This window comes from Sus scrofa, chromosome 9 (assembly GCF_054392235.1).
Source record: "Sus scrofa isolate SSC_HxYL_T2T_F1_AM1 chromosome 9, Sscrofa_HxYL_maternal_Yorkshire_Landrace_v2.0, whole genome shotgun sequence".
In the NCBI taxonomy this organism is placed as follows: Eukaryota; Metazoa; Chordata; class Mammalia; order Artiodactyla; family Suidae; genus Sus; species Sus scrofa.
The window spans coordinates 109967598-109992915 of NC_139391.1; the positions used below are offsets into that span (position 1 = coordinate 109967598).

Here is a 25318-nt window from a genome sequence, read left to right on the forward strand (position 1 = left end):
CAGTGTTTTTCCTATGTCATTCTTCAACTACCAAATTATTTCTCGGTGATATTTTCCTAAATATTAAATCTATGAACAAAAAGATAATCCTGAAAACTAACCACGGAAAAGACAAATCAACACACCTTAAATACAAAATATCAACATTAGGTATAAACTACTAGGTAACAAACAGAAAGGTAAGTAAGCATCAACTGTATGCCCAAGAACCTCAATTTAAATATTATGTAGTATAAGCAATTTTGGTAAACAGAAGTGAACATACATTTACATATCAAAACAGGCAACTGCAGCCTCATTTCTGACTTGAGATAAACATATCAATTCTATTTATTAAGTAAAACAGGCATTTTAAGGAAATATCTCCTTACAGGTATAATCATTTGATTGACAGATAAAATAATTGCTTTAAAAATACTTCTGAGTCATTTTGTCCTTACCTGCAGGCATGAACCATTACTGCATGCAGTGACTGTTCCATTTCCTAGCACAGACTTGAAGAAGCATCATATCTCTCTTTCAGAATGTGACTAATATGTGGGTATGCAATTCCTAAGCTATTTACAAATGGCACTCCCTTTCCACATAAGAAAATATTTATTACAACCAAAAGCTAAGTATTTTTAATCCAGATCTTACAAATAATATTGGTAATTTTACGTGACAACAACCTCAAAATATACAGAAAATCTAATACTAGTATTTCCTTAAAGAAAGCAAGATTTTTGTTTGTTAGCTAAGCGAATTATTTTTTTAAAGCCTTCAACAGCTGTCACACATGAACCAGCACTCTGCTGTGTTATGGTGTGCATGCTGCAGCTGATTTGGCTTCACTATTTAAAAAAAAAAAAAAAAATCAATTACCCTTTGTAAAAGCGGAACAGCTCACCCAAATAGACACCTTCAATACAGCACAATGACCAGCATGCAATACAATACATTACATAGCAAACTTGACAAGAAAAAAAGATACGTCCTGGTCTGTTTCTTAGCAATGCTACACCATTAGTTGTTCATGCAAGAGATGTAGCTGTACCTTTCTGAAGAGGACGACTTCTCAGAGTTAACTGACATCAGCAGCTCAATCTTCTGCTTGATTTCTGGAAAAATCAGAAAATATTCACAACCAAGATTGCCTGTCCTTGCTTCCAAGCCTTATATCAAGAGATTTTTCTTCTCTAATCCCTTTTGTTCAAAATGAGGCCACAAGATTCGCAGTACTTCTGTTAGGACTGGGATTCAATGGTGCTATAAAGAGAAAAGCTCCAGAGGCATCAGGCCTCGCTAAACTATGCACATGACTGTTTATGAAAGCAGGAAGTACCATTTCTTTTAGGCAGAGGGGTGTTTTTTTTTTTTTTAAGGTAGAACTAGCAAGGCTCTGCAAGAAGATTTTAAATGCAGCAAATAAAATACAAGCCCAAAACGCTTACAACTGGATTTAATTTACTAGATAATTTGAAAAGCATTGGGAATAATGTTGAAGACTGCAATGAACAGACAGGCAACCCTTGGCTACTTCTATTTCACTAGCCCTGAAAAATATGGCTCAGTGAATCATTTTTGTCACTTAAGAATGAAATATTAAACCAGAACCCCAATTTTTAGATTAATAAATTTTTAACCTTTGCTGTAATTTATTGATTGTCTGTAATTAAAGATATATTTAATATCTACTCCCTAATTCCTTTAGAAAAAGACTTCTGTTTTACACCTTAATTTTCCCCTCCTCCTTCGCAGCACAGCACAAGTGAACAGCAACACCCAATTACAGAGCAGATAATATACTTGTCCTTTTAGGAGAGAACTGACAATGCTATCTACAACAGAAATGTAAGCACCAATTCAATGTAATTAAAAGACTGTTGATACTGACTTGGTAAAAAGATTACACACTAAAAGGGAAAATATGGTAAAAATAAGGGGGAAAAGAAAAAAAAAAACCTAACCACTAATCTAAAGCACATAATTTTAATGTGAATAAAACTGGCATGATCCTATTACTCAGACTATTTCACATATAAAGATGTTTTCCTATTTGTAAATGTCCTTTCCTATTGAAGATTTTAAAAATTCACATACCAAAAATAAAATACAGTACCACTGAAATACTGTAGGCAATCTCAGAATTTCAAAGTAGATCTCGATAGTTTGGGTTTGTTTTTATTTTTTAAGGGCAAAACAAATTTTAATTTTTAAGAATCTTGATTCCAGAAATCCAAGGAATATGAGATGTAAAAGGAAAATAATTAATTGCATAAAATACAATGGACCTGTACATAAACACTGTCTCAATGCTGTTGAAAATAAGACTTTTTCCAAATTATTTAAGCTAACAACTTCATCCAAAGGGCATTATAAAGCTAGCATGAATATCTGATGTGAGAACAGAATGTACCACAGGCTGGAGTCAAACTACCTAACCACTGGGTAGAGCACACAGCACAGTGGTTAAACTGAGGTGATGATAAGGAAACTTACCTTGAGGATTTTTATGTGGATTACAGACCCTGGCACCTGGTGCCATAGTGAAAGCTCAGTAACGCCCCTCTCTCCCATCCACTGCCAAACAGCCTTGGATTTGAAAGCAGGTTCTACTGTCACTTTTAATTACCATATAACCTTGGGGAAATTACTTAAACTCCCTAAGCCTCTATCTCCTCTCCTATAAAATGGGGCAACAATTCTACGTGAAGCGCTATTGTGAGATTTAATGACATAACCCATGAAAGGCGTGTAGCGCTGTGCTTAGCACAAAGTAATAAGCCCTCTCTGCCTAGCTAGACAGTGCTGAGCAAAGGATGGGATCCTAAATAAATATGTGTTCAATTAGTTAATAAAGTACAGTAGGTCTGTTCCACTTTAAATAGCTTTTCTATGCTTTTAATCCACCTTCTCCTTCTTACTACCAACCTTAACCTTTTTTCATGATAGTTTTATTATATGTAGAAATTAAACTTTAATCTGTATCTCAGCCTTCCAATTTAGAAAATTATTCTCTGTTTATCAACTAGCCACTTTAAGAATGAGACATTTGAATTCTTTTTTTTTTTTTTTTTTTTTTTGTCTTTTTGCCACTCCTTGAGCCGCTCCCGTGGCATATGGAGGTTCCCAGGCTAGGGGTCTAATTGGAGCTGCAGCCACTGGCCTACGCCAGAGCCACAGCAACGCGGGATCCCTGCCTCGTCTGTGACCTATACCACAGCTCACGGCAACGCCGGATCCTTAACCCACTGAGTAAGGCCAGGGATCAAACCCGTAACCTCATGGTTCCTAGTCGGATTCGTTAACCACTGCGCCACAACGGGAACTCCGACATTTGAATTCTTCTTCATCTTGGCAATTTTTCAGTCCCCAAAGACAAAAACTCCACATTTCGGTATATCTGTATTACCTGTGCACTTAAGCTACAAGTCTGCATGATTAAACTACACAGCTCTAATGAAGTATATGCCCATCTTATTAGAAAGAAAAATTAAAGCACTAAACCATTTTCTGGCTGGTGGCTTTTTGGAAGCTACAACCAAAAAGGTTTCAAATAATACAGGGAAACGTTTCCAAATTAGTTTCACATTTTTTTTGAAGCTTCGGATTTGTTTACAGCTCCAGAAGGACTGAAAGGTTCAGGAATGTTCTCAAATACGATGTTAACACTGTATCCGCTGAGGCCCAGGCATTCCATCTATGCTACTTACCTAATCCTTATCAATACCATCCATGGACCTGATTACTCCCCATGTTCATTAAGTTGTCTAGAAGCCACTGGGTTTCATTCCATCACAATACCTGGCACAATCCTGGGGGGCTTTGCTTTCATGTTAATAGATTCAAACACCCTTGGCTAAGGGCCTTGGCCTCCCCAGTAATCCCTGATCACCTAAGTCATCCACCACCACGACCACATGTGGGACCCTCTCTTACACACCCTGCTAATACATCCCCCACTTCGGTTGGTTGTTTTTCTATTTTATTCACAGTATTCAGGACCTTATGCTTTATTTTTCTGCAATTCATTCCACCAGTCTTTTCCTTTATGAATTAGGCTTTTCCCGCTAAACTTAGAAAAACTTCCCCCTCACCAAAAATTTTTTCATTATCCTATTTTCTCTAATATGCTTCATAATTTCATTTTTTGCCTATAAATCTTGGACACTTCTAGAATTTCTTTTGGTTTATGAATCAATGTAAAGATCTGGTCCATTTTTACAGTTCAAATTTTAAAACATGACATTCACTCTACCCCACAATTCTAAATTACTCTTTTCTCTACCTCTTCTTGGTTATTTCAAAGCAGCAGCATTACAACCTTGCAAATACATTATTTATTTGACTATACACTGTCTCCATTTATACATTCCAGCCAACCAGTACAAAAAAGCCACACTTTCTTATTTCACAAATAAATCAGAAAGCAGTACTCATGGAGTGTAAATAACCATATTTTCAATTATGATTAAGTTGATTTTTTAGTCATAACTTTAACTTTTAAGTAACATTATTCATAAGTATTTTTAACACTTTTGGGTTTTTTACAATTCTGAGTTTTTTGCTGGATCATTTTTTTTAACCCAGTCTTTAAATGCTGGTGATACTTATATGACTCTCTTTCCACTCACTGACTCTTCTGTCTACACCCCTGACATAACGCAACCATGGAGGACCATCAGGACACTGATGATAACCAAATCTGAATTTCTAGCACAATACTCTCTCCTGCAACCCAGAACTACATTCGAGGCCTACCTGACATTTCTATCTAGATAATCTCTGGCTTCCCTGAATGCAATGTCCAAAACTAACCCCATCAATTTCCCAATCTAACGTCTCCTATTACAGTCTTTATCTTAGAGAGCAACAGTAGTATTGCTCTCCCCCACGCCACGCCAGACATTTTTGAGGGATCCCAGACTGGTACCTTTGTCTCATTTAGGTTATCACTGTCACCAATCTCCTTTTTAATATATTTTATCCTCGGGAATACTGAGCTCCACTCTGTGACTCTCCAAAGACACCATGCTTTCTCACACCACCAAGTCTTACGCACTTTCCTCTCCCTGGAATGCCACTGTCCAGTTTGTTTCCCTTGCACACCTAACTCACTTTCCTAATCTCAGCCCAATCATTACCTCCTCCCTGACATCTTCCCACACAGAATACACTTTGTCTCCTCTGTTCCCCTGTATATAACATACATTTGGCATTACAGAACTACTAAAATACACACATTACTTGTTTCACTCCCCATGAGACCACATCTTTCTTAGGGAATGGCCTACTATCTCTAATATTTCCTTTTCCACTCAAAAACATCAATTCCATGACTCCTGCAACACTTAGGGTCTAGGGCTGACTAATCCCTAAGAACCCTGACAAAGAATAGTGGTGATCGATAACTATGCCAAAACATAGTCCAGTTAAGGAGGTGCTTCAAAGATTCAGACCTGGAATTCCCATCGTGGTGCAGTGGAAATGAATCCAACTAGGAACCATGAGGTTTCGGGTTTGATCCCTGGCCTCGCTCAGCGGATTAAGGATCCGGCGTTGCGATGAGCTGTGGTGCAGGTCGCAGACGCAGCTGGGATCTGGCGTTGCTGTGGCTGTGGTGCAAGCCGGTAGGTGCAGCTCCAATCAGACCCCTAGCCTGGGAACCTCCATATGCTGCGAGTGCGGCCCTAAAAACACGAAAGAAAAAAAGAAAAACAAAAAACAAAAAAAGGTTCAGACTCTAGGAGAGAAACTGAGCAGGCTTAAATCCACCTTGAATCCTAAGAGCAACAGCAGCATAAGAGTAACATAGAGCGGCCGTGGAGAGGATATGCTACTGTGTCCCTTAAGATCACTTAACACCAAGCATAAGTTTAGACAAGACCCTTACTTTTATGAAATGAAAATTAAATAAGACAGCATAATTGGGCAGATAGTTCTACCTAAAATCTTAGACCTACATGGGTGTTATTCTAACAGATGTACTAAATTTCTTTTCATTTGCCAAATTTGGAGCCATTTCAGGCTACAACAATCAGGTATGTGCTCAGGTTACTTCTGACAACAGGAGAATATGGCAAGAGTTCATCTAGAAGTTAAGAACAGGAAAAAGGCTCAGTAGTCCTCAGAATCAGAATCCTCTTTAGAAGACTGGGAAGCTCTTGATGCCCATTCATGAGACGAAGCGCACAGAGGAATTGTTCTCTGCCTTAACACTTCCCCATCCTAGAGGTCGCCTTTGACCATAATTCCATGTCTCTTATCACTACCAATTAACTGCTTCTATTTCACATGTTCACAGATTCTACTGCCTTGGGATGCATGCTTACAAGCCTTCTCTCTTGATGTCTCCAACTTAAGCCAGTACCTTTAAGGGGCTCCTGTTTAAGTGCACAAGAGGGTACACATTTCTGGTTCAGGTGTCAATCCCTGATATTACCATCTGGGACCAAGCGGTGAGGTCCTAACTCAAAATTCAAGAGACTGACACCTAAGAGAACCTTCATTAAGGGGCAGGAGTAAAAAGCAAGCTCTCTGAGACATTTACAAAGTCGATGATTAACTGCCCAACACTCTGAAGATCAGTCTAGCCTAAAAAGGAGTCCTTGCTATCCTAGCATTCATTACTCAAGTCTTCTTTGTGATGAGAATGGATAGAGAGGCAAAAATTGTGCAAAAATAATCATGTGAACTGACTAAACAATTGTCCCTGATCATCACCAGGCTCTACCCTCACCCATCATACGCCTCCTTTATCAATCTCTCACTCGAATTCACACAGGCCAATAATTCAAATAAAATGCAACTCCACAGCAAAGACTGAAAATCTGCAAAAGAGGATGAAACTTTTGACAAAGCTGATGGACCATACAAAGAAATGTTACAATCCCAGGCAAACTCACTGAAAAATGATAATATAGGAGGAGTTAAGAAGGTTAGTAAACTGATGAGAATAAATAAGGACAATAACATGCTAAGTTTCTAAGGAGTAAGTATTTGATTATGAGAGACTAATGAGGGGAAATAATAATACTCTTAAATAGTCTGCGAAACTATCCAACACTATAAGTGCATTATTACTTAAAAGATATCCAGTAACAGTATTATAGTCATCCCCTGGTATCCACAGGGTGGAGGGAGGGGCGGTTGGTTGCAGGGCCCCCTACTCCACCTTCTGCTGATCAAAAAATCCACAGATGCTCAAGTCCCTTATATAAGGTGACGCAGTGCAGTCGGCCCTCAATATCCACAGATTTGGAACCCTTGGGGGTGGACTGTACACAAAATTTAATATGAAAACATAAGCCAAAAACAATCAGCACTTCAGAAAAAAAACTGTTAAGTGCGCAAGATGGTTTATTCTAAAACCTCACAGGAGTTCCCATTGTTGCCCAGCAGGTTACAAACCCAACTAGTATCCATGAGGATGTGGGTTTGATCCCTGGGCTTGTCAGTGGATTAAAGAACTGGTGTTGCTGTGAGCTGTGGTGTAGGCCAACAGCTACAGCTCCACTTGGACCCCTACCCTAGAAACTTCCATATGCCTTGGGTGTGGCCCTAAAAAGCAAAAAAATAAAAATAAAAATAAAAATAAATAAAACTCAGCACATGTTTTTCAACTATAACTTGAATTTGCTAAATAAAGTAAGTTTACTTCTAGAATATGATTATATTTTTCAAGGTAAAGTCACAATTTCACCCCCATCCTTAAAAGTAGTTTTTTTCTATCAAAATTCCTCCTTCTACAAATCCAAAACAGGATTACTTTATGTACCTGAATATGGCAGAAAGCCAACTGAATACAATGTGGTCACTCCAAACTCTACAATGGGGTGGGGGTGGGAGGTGGAAAAGTGAGAGGGAATCGGTACTGGAGGAGGAGGTGGTCTCAGGCTGCTTAGGTTTCTAGTCTAAAACCTAAAGTAGCTGCTGATGCCACTTACCAGAAAGTTCATTTACTAGATGAAATGTTTTTCCGTCTGTCACTTTTAAAATTATTATTCGGAGTGCAATTTATAATCCAAAGAAATACTAGTTTAAAAGGAAAGATGCGTTATTGATTTCCAGATCTTAGCAAGAAAAGTGGGCTAATCCTCTAAAATCAGGATTCTTATCCTCATCCATCCCCTAGAAGCCATCAAGCAAGATGGCAGAAAGAGACCAATGTGAGGGCTGCCAAGACCCGGGATCATCCATCCAAACACCATAAAAGGTAAGTTCATCACACAGTATTTGCTACCATTATTTTGTTATTTTTATGATGAGGGATTTCAGGAACATATACAAAACAGCATTAAAGTGTGAAAATATGAATGTTTAAATGAATTCCTAATTCTACGGGACTCACCATCAATGCCTTCTATTAGCAATAAAATATAATGAAACTAATCCCTGAAAACTGTTTTCAGGTTTCTCACCACGAGTTCCCATCATGGTGCAGCAGAAACGAATCCGACTAGGAACCATGAGGTTGCGGGTTTGATCCCTGGCCTTGCTCAGTGAGTTAAGGATCTGGCATTGCCATGAGCTGTGGTGTAGGTCTCAGACATGGCTCAGATCCTGCTTTGCTGTGGCCGTGATGTAGGCTGGCAGCTGTAGCTCTGATTCGAAACCTATCCTGGGAACCTCCATATGCCTCAGGTGTGGCCCTAAAAAGCCAAAAAGCCAAAAAGCCAAAAAAAAAAAAAAAAGTTAATCTAGCCACTAAACAGAACAAAGCATCTATTACCCTGGCTCTATCGAGGAGAGAGAAGAAGTAACACAAGTTCTTGGATAAGTGAGCTGTTACACTCCAGGCAAGAACCAATTCTTTATTCACCATGAAACCAAGTTTTAAAGCTCTCTCTGTTTTATACTTACAGAATAATTATCACTTGTATATTTTACTGATACAATTATGAATTTTAGAAATTACATCATAGACTAGTACTCAGAAAAAAGAAGTATTTTTATAATCTTGACTTAAAGGCAGTTTTTCATAGTAGATATTAATATACAACTGAAACTACTTGGTTCTCTAAAATTATGACTTACAATGTCCTAAATTAAGACAGTTTAATTTCATTAACAATTTTGGGTTATAAAGGACTGCACCTTTACCAAGAAGCCAAGGCTCACTCAATCATCTTAAAAAGAAATTTCACTGTCTTAAAAGATGACAAAATTATTGTGCAAGATTTCTTTATGTGTTTAAGAAAACAAGCCATATCAAAATATGCAGATATAAGGAGGAATTAGTGTCCCAAACTCCCAACCAACATTAACTTTCAAACTTGGGAACTAAAATTGATGTGATGTAGTCCAATTTTTCCAACCTTGCTACCTAAGGAGGAAGAGGAAAAAAAATGTCACAAAAATAGGTAAGGCAAAACTCCTCCTCTCAGAGTTCCCAGTTTAATATTTAACATTTACCTTGAACCATCAGGCTTATTTAAGCCCCATATATAACTCAATTAATCCTCACAACAACTGGAGAATGTAGGTACTCAATATTTCCATTTACATGCAAGGAAAGTGAAGCTTTGAAAGCTTAAAAATTTGTTTTAAGATTCCAGAGCTAGGAGTTCCCGGTCGTGGAACAAATCCAACTGGGAACCATGAGGTTTCAGGTTCAATCCCTGGCCTTGCTCAGCGGATTAAGGATCTGGTGTTGCCATGAGCTGTGGTGTAGGCCACAGACGTGGCTTGGATCCTGCTGTGGCTATGGAGGAGGCCGGCAGCTGTAGCTCCGAGTGGACCCCTAGCCTGGAAATCTCCATATGCTGCAGGTGCAGCCCTAAAAAGGGAAAAAAAAAAAAAAAAAAAGATTCCAAAGCTGGCAACTCTGTTCAGAGTAGCATCAAAAAGAGTAAGATACAGAGTGGCGCAGTGGTTAACGAATCTGACTAGGAACCATGAGGTTGCGGGTTCGGTCCCTGCCCTTGCTCAGTGGGTTACACATCTGGTGTTGCCCTGAGCTGTGGTGTAGGTTGCAGACGTGGCTCGGATCCCGAGTTGCTGTGGCTGTGGAGTAGGCTGGCGGCTACAGCTCCGATTCGACCCCTAGCCTGGGAACCTCCATATGCTGAGGGTGCGGACCTAAAAAGACCAAAAAAAAAAAAAAGAGTAAGATACTTAGAAATAAATTTGAGAGACTTATACATAGAAAATTACAAAATATTACTGAAATAAATTATAGATCAAAATAAATGGAATACTTCCTGGATTCATGAATTTAAAGGTTCACTATTTTCCAAGTGGCATACTCCTCAAATTGATCTACAAAGTCGTAAAATCCCTGTTAAAACTCCAACTGCTTTTTTTTTTTTACAGAAATGGAAAAGTGACCCTAAAGTTCATATGGAAATGCAAGGGACTCTGAAGCCAAAACAATACTGAAAGTACAACAAAGTTGGAAGGCCCACACATCAACTTCAAAACTTACTAAAAAGCTATGGTAATCAAAAGAGTGGAGAACTGGCATAAAGATACACATACAGATCAATGCAATAGAATTAGAGTCCAGAAATAAACTCTCACATTACAGTGAACTGATTTTCGACAAGAGTGCCCAGGCCATTTGATGAGAAAAAGAATAGTCTCTTCAAAAGATGGTGCGAGGCAACTGAATGTCCATATGCAAAAGAATGAAGTTGGACTCCTACCTCACATCATACACAAAATATTAATGCATTAGATCAAATACCTAAATATAAAGGCTCAAAACTACAAAAAAAAAAAAAAAAAAAAAAAAAAAACCTCTCAGAAGGAAATATAAGGTATAAATCAGATAATTGGATTAGGCTAAAGTTTCTTAAATATGACACAAAAGCACACACACAAAAAAGAATAAACAGATGAACTTAATTAAAAACTGTTGTGCATCAAAGGATCCTATCGAAAAAACAAAAGGAGGAAGTAAAAACGGAATGAATAAATATTTGCAAATTATACATCTGATAAGGGACTAGCATCCAGAATATATAAACAGCTCCTACAACTCAGCACTTCAAAAAAAAAAACAAAAACAAAAACCCTGTAGTTCCTGTTATCACTTGCGGGTTAAGAATCCGACTAGTGGCTATGAGGATGTGAGTTTGATCCCTGGCCTCTCTCAGTGGGTTAAGGATCTCACTACTCTATGCGAGCTGTGGCACAGGTTATGGATGTGGCTCAGATCTGGCCTTGCTGTGGCTGTGGCATAGGCCAGCAGCTGCAGCTCTATTTGATCTCTAGCCTGACAATTTCCATATGCCGCAAACGTGGGCCTAAAAAGACCACTAAAAAAAGAAAAACCAATCCACTTAAAAATTGAGCCAAGGATTTAAATAGACATTTCTGGAAAAAAGAAATACAAACAAGCCAATAAGCACATGAAAAGATGCTCAACATCATTTGTCATTGGGAAAATACAAATCAAAACAACAATGAAATATTACTTTATAGCCACCATGATGGCTATAATCATGAAGACAATAACAAGTGTTAGCAAGGATATGAAGAATCTGGGACCTTCATGCACTGCTGGTGGGAATGTAATATGATACCTCTTCCTTGGAAAACAACCTGGCACTTCCTCAAAGAGGTACCATATGACTCAACAATTCCATTCCCCAGTAAAAACCCAAGAGAACTGAAAACATGTTCATACAGTTCACACAAAACTTGTGTGCTATTCAGAATAGTGCTATTCATAACAATCAAAAAGTAGAAACAACCCATATGGTCCATTAATTTATGAATGGAGAAACAAAATGCGGTGTCATCCATATGCAAAGGGAATGAAGTATTGATGTATGCCACCTCATAGATGAATCTTTTTTTTTTTTTTTTTTCTTTTTAGGGCCGCACACACTGCATATGGAGGTTCCCAGGCCAGGCGTCCAATCAGAGCTAGCTGCCAGCCTACACCACAGCCACAGCAATGCAGGATCCTTAACCCACTGAGCAAGGCCAGGGATCGAACACAAAACCTCATGGTAATTAGTCGGATTCGTTTCCACTGCACCACAACAGGAACTTCCCATAGATGAATCTTGAAAACATTACAGAAAATGAAACAAGCCAGACACAAAACACGTATGATTCCATTTGTATGAAATGCCCAGAACAAGGAAATCAATAGAGACAGAAAACAGCTCTAGGGGCTGAAGGGCAGGAGAATAGGATACACACTGGTTTCTTTTTAGGGTGATGAAAATGTTCTCAAATTAAGTAATGATAATGTTTTTACAACACTATAAATATGTTAAAAGCCACTGTGTTGTACTTTTAAATGGTTTTAAAAAGTGATTTAACTTTTATCTCAATTTATAAAAGAAAAGAGATTCTAGAGTCAGCAGGCTGCTGAGTCAGGATGAGAACCCAGAAGGTATAGCTCCACAGCCTACCTCCACAGCTGTGCTACACAGCCTGCAAGAAGGAAATGAGAGGTCTGTCTGGGAGAAAGAACAGCCAGAGAGAAGGCATTTGAGCTTATCAGAGTTATGAGAACTTTGCCAGTAGAAAGAAAAGCCCACTCCACTTGTGATGGAACACGATAGAGGATCATGTGAGAAAAAGAATGTGTGTGTGTGTGTGTGTGTGTGTGTATAACTGGGTATACATTGTAAATCAACTCTGATTAAAAAAAATAAAACAAATAAAAATGGAATAAAAGTGTCAAAAAAAAAGAAAGAAAGAAAGAAAGAAAGAAAGAAAAGCCCACTCTAAATAGGCAAAAGGCATAAGCAAAGCTACCGAGCATCCTATCACATAGGCCATCTGAGCTGTTTTGGTGGCTGGCAGGAGTGAAGAGCTGGTAAGAAATGAAGCCAGAGACACTGGTATGGGCCTGTTCTGACAGCATCTTATAGGTCACATAAAGAAGTTCTGATGGAACACAGAGTAGAAATATAACCAACTACACAGCCAAAACTAAAATAAGACATCCAACAGGTGAGTGAGATTGAAAAGCAAATTTTTAAAATCTATGTCATGCTGAGGAAAAAATATTAAATTTCATGGAGCTATTTATAAGACTTGTCGATTCTCCACAACTCATTTTGTGTCTGTACACCCACACAGTACCCCCTCAGGAACTTTGCCAATTATCACTTCACTCATTTGTAAATCCTAAAATTCTCACCTCAGGCATCACTTGTCCCTTATTCTATAAAAATCTTTAATGGCAGCAATAGTAAGTCTACTTTCAAGCTTTATTGCTTTACAAAATGTTAGGAAGTACCACAAACACTTTAGCAAAACACTCTATTCTTGTCTTGCTGTCTGTGGGATTTCCTACCAATTACACAAACAGGAAATCTGAACTAGTTCTCCATATTCATATTCATATGTAAGAACCAACACCGAAAAAATATCAAGGACACAAAAAAATCTTAGCTTTGTTCTAACAAAAGGACCTTTAGTCAATACTCCAGAGTAAAAGTTCTTCATCCAAATCATCTTTAGCCCTGTACTGAATCGCTGGTTTCTGGTCATTTAAAACAATAATGCTTGAAGATTAAACATCAAGATTATAGTCACTGAATATGTAATGAAAAACAAAAACAGTAACGGCCAACATTTCATGCCAACTGCAATGTGTGAGGCACTCTTCTGCTTGCTTTACATATAATAACTCTCTTAATAATCCCATATCTCTGTTAGATAAATACTACCATCATCCTTATTTTTTACAGAAAGGGAAACTAAAGTACAGAACGCCTAAGCAACTTGCCACAATTCACAGAGGTACTACGTGACCAAGAAGGGGAACCTAAACCCAGGAGGCCTAGATATAGGGTATGGGCTTTCAACCACTCCCACTTGATGCATGTCTTTACTTAGAATGTCCTTCCATTTTTCAGTATTAAAAAAGTTTAAACATTAATTTTATTAATAATATTTTCAAAAGCTAGGAGTTCCCACTGTGGCACAGTGGGTTAAGAATCCAACTTCAGCAGTTTGGGTTGATGTGTAGGCACAGGTTCAATCTCTGGCCCGGCACAGTGACTTAAAGGATCCTTTAACATTTATGTTACAGCTGTGGCATGAATCACAGCTGGAGCTCATATTCAACCCCTGGCTCATGAACTTCCATATGCTGACATTAAAAATATATATACATTTACAAAAGCTGTAACACAATCCTACAAATATGAACCTAATCAGAATTCATGTTTATAATCTTGCTGTCCCCTGCCCTAAAAATAATCTTTTTCTTCCTCTCTACCAATCTTACAACAATCATTACACACGTATACTATGCTAAGCATTTGGGGGGGATAAAAAGTCATTAACTTATATTCAAAGTTTAAAGAAAATCAAATTTTTCTGCTATATATGACTGCATTTTAGGGGTAAGTTACATACTAGATTGGGGCTAGATACCTTGGGCATTCTAAAAAAAGGTCTCAGGATGTATCTGTTATATTTAATTTTTCCCTTCATGCCAAGGAGTTATTTGTACTGATCTGCAGACATACTACATCACTCTCTTGGGGTGATAACGCCTAAGAGGTCCCAGAGGTAATCCTGGTGCAGAGGACTGGGAATAGCTAGTGCAGTGTTGAAAATACTTTTATACTTGGCCCTGTCCTCCCTATCTAACTAAAATGATATTACAAATATACAATTCAGGAGTTTTTCTGAGACACAGCAGGTTAAGGATCTAGCATTGTCACTTCAGTGGCTTGGGTCACAGGTGTGGCACAGGTTCAGTCCCTGGCCTGGTAACTTTAAAATGCCTTGGCCATGGAAAAAAAAAAAACAAAAAAAAAAAAACAAACCACAATTCATTTCAGGAGCACTATTAACTAGTCAATCACGCCAAACAATATTCTATTTATTAACTTTCATGTAGGGAATAATTATAATGCAACAATTTCACTTCTTCCAAATCTAAGCTAGAAAAAGATTCACATGTTCTAGGAGAATCAAAAATAGATGTTCATCATAACGCTGCATTCAACAGCAAGTAATGGAGAACAACACTCAATTGTTAAATGAACTACGGTAAATTCACCATACACAGCATTTGGAAAGAATGAAGCAGATCTACATGTACTGAATGGTCTCCAAAACTGAGAAAACTGCAGCTTGTAGAATACACACAATTAGATACTTTTAGTATAGATATGTATGTTCACAGGTGTGTTATGTAGGTATGTACACATGCATACGTAAGTAAAAAATAAAGTCGGTGAAGAATACATGCCCAAATGATTAGAAAAAGGTCTTCCTCACTTCTGGAGATGTAATGTGGGATGAGGAATGGTGAACAGGGGGATTTTACCACTTCTGCACTTGATTTTTTATAGGTATTGCTTGTGTAATTAAAAATAATTTTCTTAGGAATTCTGGTTGTGGCCCAGCAGATTAAGAACCCAATGTTGTCTCTGTGAGGATATAGGTTTGATTCCCTGGTCTCACTCAGTAGGTAAAGATCTGGTGTTTTCATGGCTGTGGTGAAGGACAGCAGCTGCAGCTCCAATTCAACCCCTGGCCTGGGAATGTCCATATGCCACAGGTGTAGCCATTTAAAAAAATAATAACAATAATTTTCTTGGAGTTCCCTGGTGGCTCAGTGGGTTAAAGATCTGGCATTGTCACTACAGTGGCACTGGTCACTGCTGTGGCTTGGGTTTGATCCCTGACCCAGGAACTTCAGAATGCTGCAGGTATGGCCAAAAACAAAAACAAAATAAAAAATAATAATTTTCTTAAATAATGTTAAGTGTTACCAAAGGATACTCCATTTTAAAAAAGTCCCTTTTATGGTTACGTGGCTTTCGAACGGACACTCTGCATAAAGACTGCAATCACACCATTATAAATAGTCTCTAAAATGCCAATTTTCACTTTCAAACAAAATTCACAGTTTAATCAAGGTCAAAGCAATGTTCTGTTGAAATTTTGAGAGTGTTATACTGAAGGGGAAAAAAAGAACAGCTGAATTTTTCTGACACTGTTCTATCATAAGAAATGGAGTCTTATGGAGGTTGTACAAAATTGGCCATTTAGAATTAGCATTAAAAAATAAATTTAGTCTGTCTCTTCTAATTCCATCATGAACAGGCTCCTAAAACAAAACAAAATTGCTGAAATAAATCAGTGAATTGAAAAAAACTACCTATCTAAAAATACAGGGATTCATTTGTAGCAACACTGATGAAACCAGAGATTCTCATTCTAAGTGAAGTCAGAAAGAGAAGGACAAATACCATATGATATCACTCATATGAATCACTCATAATCTAAAGTATGGCACAAATTAACCTATCTGCAAAACAGACACAGACTCACAGGCATAGAAAACAGACTTGTGGTTACCAAAAGGGAGCAGGGAGGGAGTGGGATGAACTGGGAGTCTGGGGTTAGTTAGTAGATGCAAACTATTACACTTAGAATGGATAACCAATGAGATCCTACTATATAGCATAGAAAACTATATCCATCTCTTGGGGTAGAGCATGTTGGAAGATAATATGAGAAAAAGAATGTATATTATATATATATACATACACACACATATACAAATACACACACATATATATTAATGAATGGGTCACTTTGCTGTATAGGAGAAATTGGCACAGCACTGTAAATCAACTATACTTTAATTTAAAAAATACCAAGAAAGCAAATGTATATATACATATGTGTATATATTAATTTAGCAACCCTAAAATGAGCAAGTCTCAATTAATGCATAATGAGTGCTTATGAAACTTCTGCTGTAGAGAAAGAGAATCCTATAGGTGACAATTTAAAATAAAAACTAAATTTTCTAGGAGTTCCCTTTGTGGCTCAGTGGTTAACGAACCCTACTAGGATCCATGAGGATGTGGGTTTGATCCCTGGCCTCGCTCAGTGGGTTAAGGATCCAGAGCTGCCATGAGCTGTGGTGTATGTCAGACACAACTCAGATCTGGTGTTGCTGTGGCTGTGGTGTACACTGGCAGCTACAGCTCTGATTCAACCCCTAGCCTGGAAACCTCCATATGCTGCAATTGCAGCCCTAAAAAGCAAAGAAAAAAGAAAAAAAAACACTAAATTTTCTAAGTAGAGCCATCTAAATTATTAGATGCGCTTTTGTTAGACCATGCAGAGGAAGAAGGCATGTGCTCACAAGAAAGTAAAGTGCAGGGCAGTTACAGAGCAAGAAGCACTCCCCACAAAAGAACTACAGCATTAAAGAGTTAAGTATAAAATGGCTCAAGGACAGACCTTTAAGAAGTTCTAGTCTTGGAGTTCCTGTTGTGGTTCAGCAGTAACAAACCTGACTAGTATCCATAAGGATACGTGTTCGTTCCCTGGCCTAGCTCAATGGGTTAAGGATCTAATGTTGCCATGAGCCATAGTGTAAGCAGCAGACGTGGCTCAGACCTGGAGTTGCTATGGCTGTGGCTTAGGCCAGGAGCTGGATTCAACACTAGCCTGGGAACTTCCATATGCTTCAAGTGCGGCCCTAAAAAAAAAAAAAAAGAAAAAGAAAGAAAGAAATCTTAGTCTTCCCTAAAGAAAAAAAAAAAAAACTTCCTTCTAGTCACATAATTATCCATTTTAATAACAAAACAATTCCTCAGTCTGAAATATACTAACTCACATGAAATACTTAACTTTTTCTAAACTCTGTCTGAAATTTAGACTCAGGCTACAAATGTAGATGCGGGGGGAGTAGTAAATGGACTGAAAGAACTCTATTTCTTGAGTTAGGGTGTGGGTATTCAGGTATCTATTTTATTGTTCCCAAAATTTACATTTATAATTCATGTATTACATGCATAAAAGATATCATAACTTTTTTTTTTTTTTTGGTCTTTTGTCTTCTTTAGGGCCGCCCCTGCAGCATATGGAGGTTGCCAGGCTAGGGGTGGAATCGGAGCTGTAGCCACCAGCCTACACCACAGCAACACCAGATCCGAGCCACATCTGCGACCTACACCACAGCTCATGGCAACACTGGATCCCTAACCCACTGAGCGAGTCCAGAGATCAAAGCTGCATCCTCATGGATGCCAGTCAGATTCATTTCCACTGAGCCATGATGGGAACTCCCAAAGACATCATAACTTTAAAAAATGTTTTTAACCAGAAGAATAACTGAAAGATGTGCCAGGACAAAAGTAGAACATTGTTTATCCTAAAACAATTGCCTAGTCACCTTCTGAGTTTTTCCACTGCTGTCACAGCATAGTCTCTTACTCCCTCCTCTGAAATACTAGTAAACCTCAGCTACCAAGGCTTCGAGGAATGAGCGATTCTGGACAACCATGTGCTCATCACAGTTGAAACATTACCTACCTTATTTAAACCATGCTGGATTCAAACATTCATGCTGAGGACAACAAAGTTTCTTGGCCACCTCAAAGCCTTTCATTTTAGGCACTACACTGATATTCTCAGGGCCTCTGAAAGGTAGCCGAAGGTCAGCTTCTGCCACAAGGGCTCCAGATTAAGAGACTGCCTTTTACTTATTATTGCTTTTCTATGTTGCCCCTTATATAGTCACTATATAAGCTCGTTTCTAACTGGCTCGTTCTAACCTGCTAAGAAAGCTATCGATAGATAGTTCTTTCACAGTGTACATAAAGTTCTTCCTTAAACTGTCTATAATAATCGAATGTTTTGAGTCCTACATCAAGGTTCATAAAAAAAGTTCTGGTCCTGCTCTTTCAAGGGTCCCAGTGCCACAGTACACCTGATTCTCTCTTTGGGCATGTGCTTTGTTCTTTCTCAAATAGTCAGCTCTATAACTTGCATGTGGAAAATAAAAGTATGCCAGGCTCTTCTACATTACAATGACAAAAATAACCTTTGCTTTGTATTATAATGGCAGTAATAACTCTTAAATTTGGTAGGGATTACATTTCTTTATCTTCATGAAAACATAAATATCATCACTATTTTATAGATAAGTAAAGGAGGGAAAAAGCCTAACATGTAAGTTAACATGTCTAAAGTCACCCAGCTATAAAGTGGCAGACTTGGCCCTGGGTCTACTAAACTCTGAATTCAATACTATTATCATCTTACGATGATAGGCCCTCCCAAACTGACCTAATCTCTCAGTTTCAGAAATCCAAATTCCTGAGGTAGGAATGGCATTATTCCAATTCATCTTTTCTGGCCAGGCTACATGATCCACAAGATGTTGGGCCACCTGCACTGGGGCCAAGATTCATACCTAATGCAATCCCTGCGGGTAATATAGCACACACAGAGCCACATCTGAAAGGGCTGCCAGGGGACATATCCATCCAGTCTATACCCTATCTGTATGCTCCTAGTTCCTGACAGCCCAAGGAGTCAGAAGAGTGTGTGACGGACACACACCAGGCACAGTCCCCAAAGTTTAAGGAAGGGAAAGGAAAAACTGCACAGCTTGAGCAAGAGTTCTTTACCAAGTTTTTTACCCTATGGCACTCACTGCAAATTTATGTTCCAGTTCTACTCATTATTCAAACTTTTCTACTCAAAACATTAATTACCTAATGTTTACCAGCACTGTATTTAGGACAGTGTGAATCAAATAAAAAATCCTGACAAGAGGAGTTCCCGTCGTGGCGCAGTGGTTAACGAATCCGACTAGAAACCATGAGGTTGCGGGTTCGGTCCCTGCCCTTGCTCAGTGGGTTAACGATCCGGCGTTGCCGTGAGCTGTGGTGTAGGTTGCAGACGCGGCTCGGATCCCGCGTTGCTGTGGCTCTGGCATAGGCTAGTGGCTACAGCTCCGATTCGACCCCTAGCCTGGGAACCTCCATATGCCGCGGGAGCGGCCCAAAGAAATAGCAAAAAAAAGACAAAAAAAAAAAAAATCCTGACAAGAGTTCCTTAGGTTTTCTTACCATCAGTTCTAGTTAAAAAAAAAAATTCACAGCAGAATACTTCTTCCTCTAAAGATTCCTATGTCATGTGAGATTTGAAACAAAGGAAAAGCTATGCATGGATCTTCATTATTGTTTTACATTCCTTTTTTGCTATGTCTGATAACTAAAATCTTCTCTGACATTGTCTTTCAGCAAATACTTTTCCTGTAAAAAAAAGTTTGTGCCACTTAGTAATCTTAAGTAACCCTTTCCTTATCCAGGCCTGCATTATCCTGTGCAGCCATCACTAGCCACGGTTAGCCCCTAAGCACCTGAAATGTGGCGAGTCTTACCAGATATGCTTAGCACAAAACAAAAGAAAAATACTTCAATAATACCTTTAAAAAGATGACATGTTAAGATGATACTACTTTGGATATGTTAGGTTAAATATATATATTATTGGATCTGTGGAGTATTATTCAGCTATAAAAAAGAATAAAATTCTGACTCACATTACAACATGGATGAACTTTTCAAAACATGCTAAGTGAAGCAAGCCAGACACAAATGGACAAATATTGTATAATTCCACTTAAATGAAGTACCTAGATGAGCAAGTTAAAAGAGAGAGAAAACAGGGAGTTCCCTTGTGGTGCAGCGGGTTAAGGACCCAGCATTGTCACTGTAGCAACATAGGGCACTACATAGGCATTCCTGTCCTGGGGAATGTCCACATGTTGTAGGCACGGCCAAAAGAGAGGAAGAGAAAGAGAGAGAGAATAGAACAGAAGTTACCAAGCACTAGGAAGGAGAAACAGGGTTCAGGTTCTCCAGTGAAGGTGCCTTATATAGGTAGTAAAAGGGGCCGCAAGAGTTGCCTCAAATTCTCACAATAGAGGGCATAACACTGCTAGCGAATGAGTTCATGGTTCTTTTATGTCCCTCTAATGAACACTACCCAATTCAACCCCACAAAGAGAAAAGTCTAGTAAATCAGTTTGCTACCATCAAGCTTAAAAAACAAGTCTTATTTTTTCCTACTGAAGAATGGATTTGAAGAGGACTAGAATACTCTGAAACCTCAGAGCCATTTCCGCAAACCATTCCACAAGTGCTTTTTAATAGACGTCTTCAAAATACTCTGAAAAACACAATCAGCTTTGTGCTGAGAGCACTTCTCAATTTTAAAAAAGTAACACAGTACACAGAGAACTAAACAAGTTGATGTTCTCCTGACAGTACTCAGTCCTCTAAATTTACTAAGGTTTCCGAATCTCAATTTAAAACAAAACTCCCTGGTTTCTAACTTGAGATACATTTAGTTTTGCCTCATTTTTCTTTTTTCTTTTTCTTTTTACAGCTGCATCTGCAGCATATCGAAGTTCCAAGGCTAGGGGTTGAATTAGAGTTACAGCTGCCGGCCTATGCCACAGCCATGGCAACACCAGATCCAAGCCACATCCTCGACCTATGCCCCAGCTTGTGGCAACACCACATCCATAACCCACTAAGTGAGGCCAGGGGTCCCATATCCTCACAATGTTGGATTCTTAACCTGCTGAGCCACAAGGGGAACTCCAATCTCATATTTTTTAAGGCAATGAAATAGTTTTGTACCTCTGAACATAGAAGAGGGTCTGCTGTAACAAACTGTTTACAATTAGTTTATATAAGACTCATCATAAGGCAGATTCCAAATGTATCAAGCATATTTACTAAAAATCAAATATGCAATGAAATATAAGATACAGGAATTGCAGGGAAACAAGACAAGAAAATAGGATTTAAGTCAGGTGACTCTAACCAGAACTAAAGAAATCTAGTCTCAGGGAGCCAAAGGAGAAACAGCATCATAGCCACTCTCATATTTCAACATTTAGAGAAGGCTTATGAGGATACTGAGTGACAGAGTATAAAAAAAATAACAACTGCAACAAAAATAACAGCAGCTAACACTGATATTGAGCTCCCTGCATGCTACCTGTTATGAGAGCTTTCCTTTAGCACATTTCATCCACACAAACCCTCAATGGAGCCAGCAGTGTAATTATCATCCCTGTTTACTGATGAGGAAACAGAGACAGAGAAGGTAAATAATTTTACCCAAGGTCACACAGCCAGCAAAAAAACAGCAAAGCTGGGGGACAAACGCCGACAACCTGGCACCAGAAGCCACTACTATATACTGTTTCTCATAACAGTTATGGGGAGTCACAATAACATTTATGGTGGGGTTCAGGTGTCATAAACAAACTTAAAAATGTAGATACTAAGAATACTCATTAGGAGTTCCCATCATGGATCAGTGGTTAACGAATCCAACTAGGAACCATGAGGTTTCGGGTTCGATCCCTGACCTTGCTCAGTGGGTTAAGGATCCGGCGCTGCCGTGAGCTGTGGTGTAGGTTGCAGACGCGGCTCAGATCCCGCGTTGCTGTGGCTCTGACGTAGGCTGGCACTACAGCTCCGACTGGGCCCCTAGCCTGGGAATCTCCATATGCTGCAGAAGGGGCCCTAGAAAAGGCAAAAAGACAAAAAAAAAAAAAAAAAGAATACTCATTAAGCTCCCCCACCCACCCACTGGGCATTACTCTAGGAAATCTTCAGTAACAATAACTCACAAGTGTAACAAAACCATCAAAATGAAATAATAATTTTATTTTAGAATGGACTGTTAGAAACAGCAAACCAGCTTCCAATTACACATTTTTAGTTTTACATGTTGTTCAATAATACACTGTAACTGAGCAGGGCCCTATGGGGCTCCTGGGCACAAAAACCTTTCTGTGTGCCTCATTTCTTGTTTATAGGAAACAGGCCTCATTCAGCCTCCATGGCCTTCCCCGAGTTCCAAAGGGCAAGCTCAGACACAGTTGCAGATCAGGGAAGGGAGGGGATGCAAAGACAAGGGAGGAACAGTCAAGCAACAATAGTACAGCCTTAGGGTAGGATCCTGGTTCCCTCTCAAGGGATCTTATACACCCAAGAGAAAAGTTGTATTTTTTACGCTTCTTTTAGAAATTAATACGAGCAGCTAGAAGCCCTTCCTTATTCTTCTCCCTTGTTTGACTACACCCTAAACGTAGTCACCTGTGAGCTAAAGCTTAGGCACCCCATGCACAATTGCCTCTGAGTTAAAGATTACTAGCACATGATATTTTTAGGAAATTTCCTAGTTCTAATTTCTGATCAATATGCCCTTTTTGCAAGAACTGTTATTCTAGGCAATAACCCAGAAGACCACCGCAAGGATCATGCTGAGATCTCCTGATGATAGCTTTCTCCTGATGATAGCTTGATGAGTAAGATTCCCCGAAAGAATTCATTTGTGTCCAAATCCTGATTCTCATCTGAAACCGTGTTTTTCTCCTTTTAGACTATAAAACTCCATGCAATTTTTCCCCAAGGGAGGTCACAGTCTTTAAGGCATTAGCCTGCTGTGGCCTCCTCTGCCTGGGGCAAGGCAAGAAAAGTTATTTTTTCTCCTTCACCCAAAACTCTGTCTCTGAATTGTTTTGTTTTGTTTTAAGGCCGCACACGTGGCATATGGAAGTTCCCAGGCTAGGGGTCGAATCAGAGCTACAGGTGCCAGCCTACGCCCACAGCAACAGCAACAACAGATCTGAGCCTCAACTGCAACCTACACCACAGCTCATGGCAGCCAGACCCTTAACTCACTGAGCAAGGCCAGGGATCGAACCCACATCCTCATGGATCCTAGTCAGGTTCGTTAACCATGGAGCCACAACGGAAACTCCCTCTGTCTCCACATTTCTACTTGGCACCAGTGGACAGAGGCCAAGTTATGAAAACAATACTGACAGAATGAAGTGACAGTCTACAAACCACAATGGTCACAACCACTGAAAACGCAAGGGAGGGTGCAGCAGGCACATATATCACGCCTTGCCACATTTTCCTTAATAACAAACTTCACTAAATGTTGTCTTATTCAACATTTGCAGATTTTTCAAGACACTCGTGAAGTTCCTGTCATGGCTCAGCAGTAACAGACCCGACTAGTATCCACAAAGATTTGGGTTTGATCCCTGGCCTCGCTCAGTGGGTTAAGGATACGGCATTGCCATGAGCTGTGGTGTAGGTAGCAGACGGGGCTCTGATGTGGTGCTGCTATGGCTGTGACGTAGACCGGTAGCTATATCCCCGATTCAACACCTAGTCTGGAAACTTTCATATGCCAGAAGTGTAGCCCTTAAAAAAAAAAAAAAAAAGAAAATACAAAAGAGTTCCATTGTTCCATTGCCCAGAATGATTCCCCCAGGCCACTCTACAACCAACCTCCCCCACGCCCAGGTCCCAGCATCTTGCCTCTTCCAATACAAATGCCACTGCACAATCTTCGTGCTTTTGAGTCTGGTTTCCTTCACTTAGGATAATACATGTTAGAGCCATCCATTTGTTAAAATGATATTAGTTGAAATGGTACTGTAATGGTAATAATAAATAATTATTCCTATTGCTCAGCAATATTCTACTAAGTGGAATGTGTCACAGTTGGTTTATCTATTTACCAGTTGAGAAAAATGTGAATGGTTCCCATTTTTGGCACTTGTAAACAAAAGAGCTGCTATAAAACTTGCACGACTCTTTTTGTATGAACCTAAGTTTTTATTTCATTTGGGTAAAGCCCAGGAGTGGGTTGTATGGTATGACATGTAAGGGGTCGAGCAGCTCCAATTCATCTCCAGCACTTGACACCATCTCTCTTTATTCTAAAAGGTGTGCAGAAGTATCTCATGGTCTCATTTACATTCCCCTAATGACTGACAAAATGGACCATCTTTTTACATATTTATCTTCTTCAGTGAAATGTCAGGTCTTTTGCCCAGTTTTTTAACTTTCATTATTACTGAGTATACAAAATTCTTTATCTATTCTGTATAAAAGGTTTTTATCAGATATGTAATTTACAAATATTTTCTATCAATTAGTGGCTTCTCCTTTTGTTATCTTAAGGGCATCTTTTTTTTTTTTTTTTTTTTTGGGTCTTTTGTCATTTTAGGGCCACACCTGCAGCATATGGAGGTTCCCAGGCTAGGGGTCTAATCAGAGCTGTTGCTGCCGGCCTACACCAGAGCCACAGCAAGGCCAGATCCGAGCCACATCTGTGACCTACATACACCACAGCTCACGGCATCGCTGGATCCTTAACCCACTGAGAGAGGCCAGGGATCGAACCTACAACCTCATGGTTCCTAGTCAGATTTGTTTCCTCTGCGCCACGACAGGAACTCTAAAGGCATCTTTTAAAGAGAAAACTTTGATGAAAGTCCAATTTTTTTTTTTTTTTTTGTCTTTTGTCTTTTGTCTTTGTTGTTGTTGTTGTTGTTATTGTTGCTATTTCTTGGGCCGCTCCCGCGGCATATGGAGGTTCCCAGGCTAGGGGTTGAATCGGAGCTGCAGCCACCGGCCTACGCCAGAGCCACAGCAACGCGGGATCCGAGCCGTGTCTGCAACCTACACCACAGCTCACGGCAACGCCGGATCGTTAACCCACTGAGCAAGGGCAGGGATCGAACCCGCAACCTCATGGTTCCTAG

The 25318-nt window shown here is 39.3% G+C and overlaps 2 protein-coding genes and 1 long non-coding RNA gene across 16 annotated transcripts in view; 1 reads left to right on the forward strand and 2 right to left on the reverse strand.

The window, feature by feature from the left end:
- Positions 1–25318, reverse strand: part of ORC5 (origin recognition complex subunit 5) — a 1223002-nt gene that overhangs the window by 1162303 nt on the left and 35381 nt on the right. The window lies entirely within an intron of this gene.
- The window catches only part of SRPK2 (SRSF protein kinase 2), a 265786-nt gene that overhangs the window by 147865 nt on the left and 92603 nt on the right, over positions 1–25318 (reverse strand). For 8 of the 14 annotated variants that reach the window (XM_084977435.1, XM_084977433.1, XM_021102581.2 and 5 more), the window contains one exon: positions 1037–1100. The exons of 4 other annotated variants lie outside the window; for them this stretch is intronic. In XM_084977435.1, the coding sequence (XP_084833561.1) occupies positions 1037–1074 (38 nt within the window). In that variant the 5' untranslated portion in view covers positions 1075–1100. Of the gene's footprint in view, positions 1–1036; positions 1282–25318 lie in introns of those variants that run through there. 2 more of the 14 variants (XM_084977434.1, XM_021102589.2) reach the window with 1 other exon arrangement.
- Positions 19925–23999, forward strand: LOC146400074 (uncharacterized). The gene is made up of 2 exons (XR_014816108.1): positions 19925–22122; positions 23821–23999. It is a non-coding gene; the product is annotated as an uncharacterized LOC146400074 (long non-coding RNA).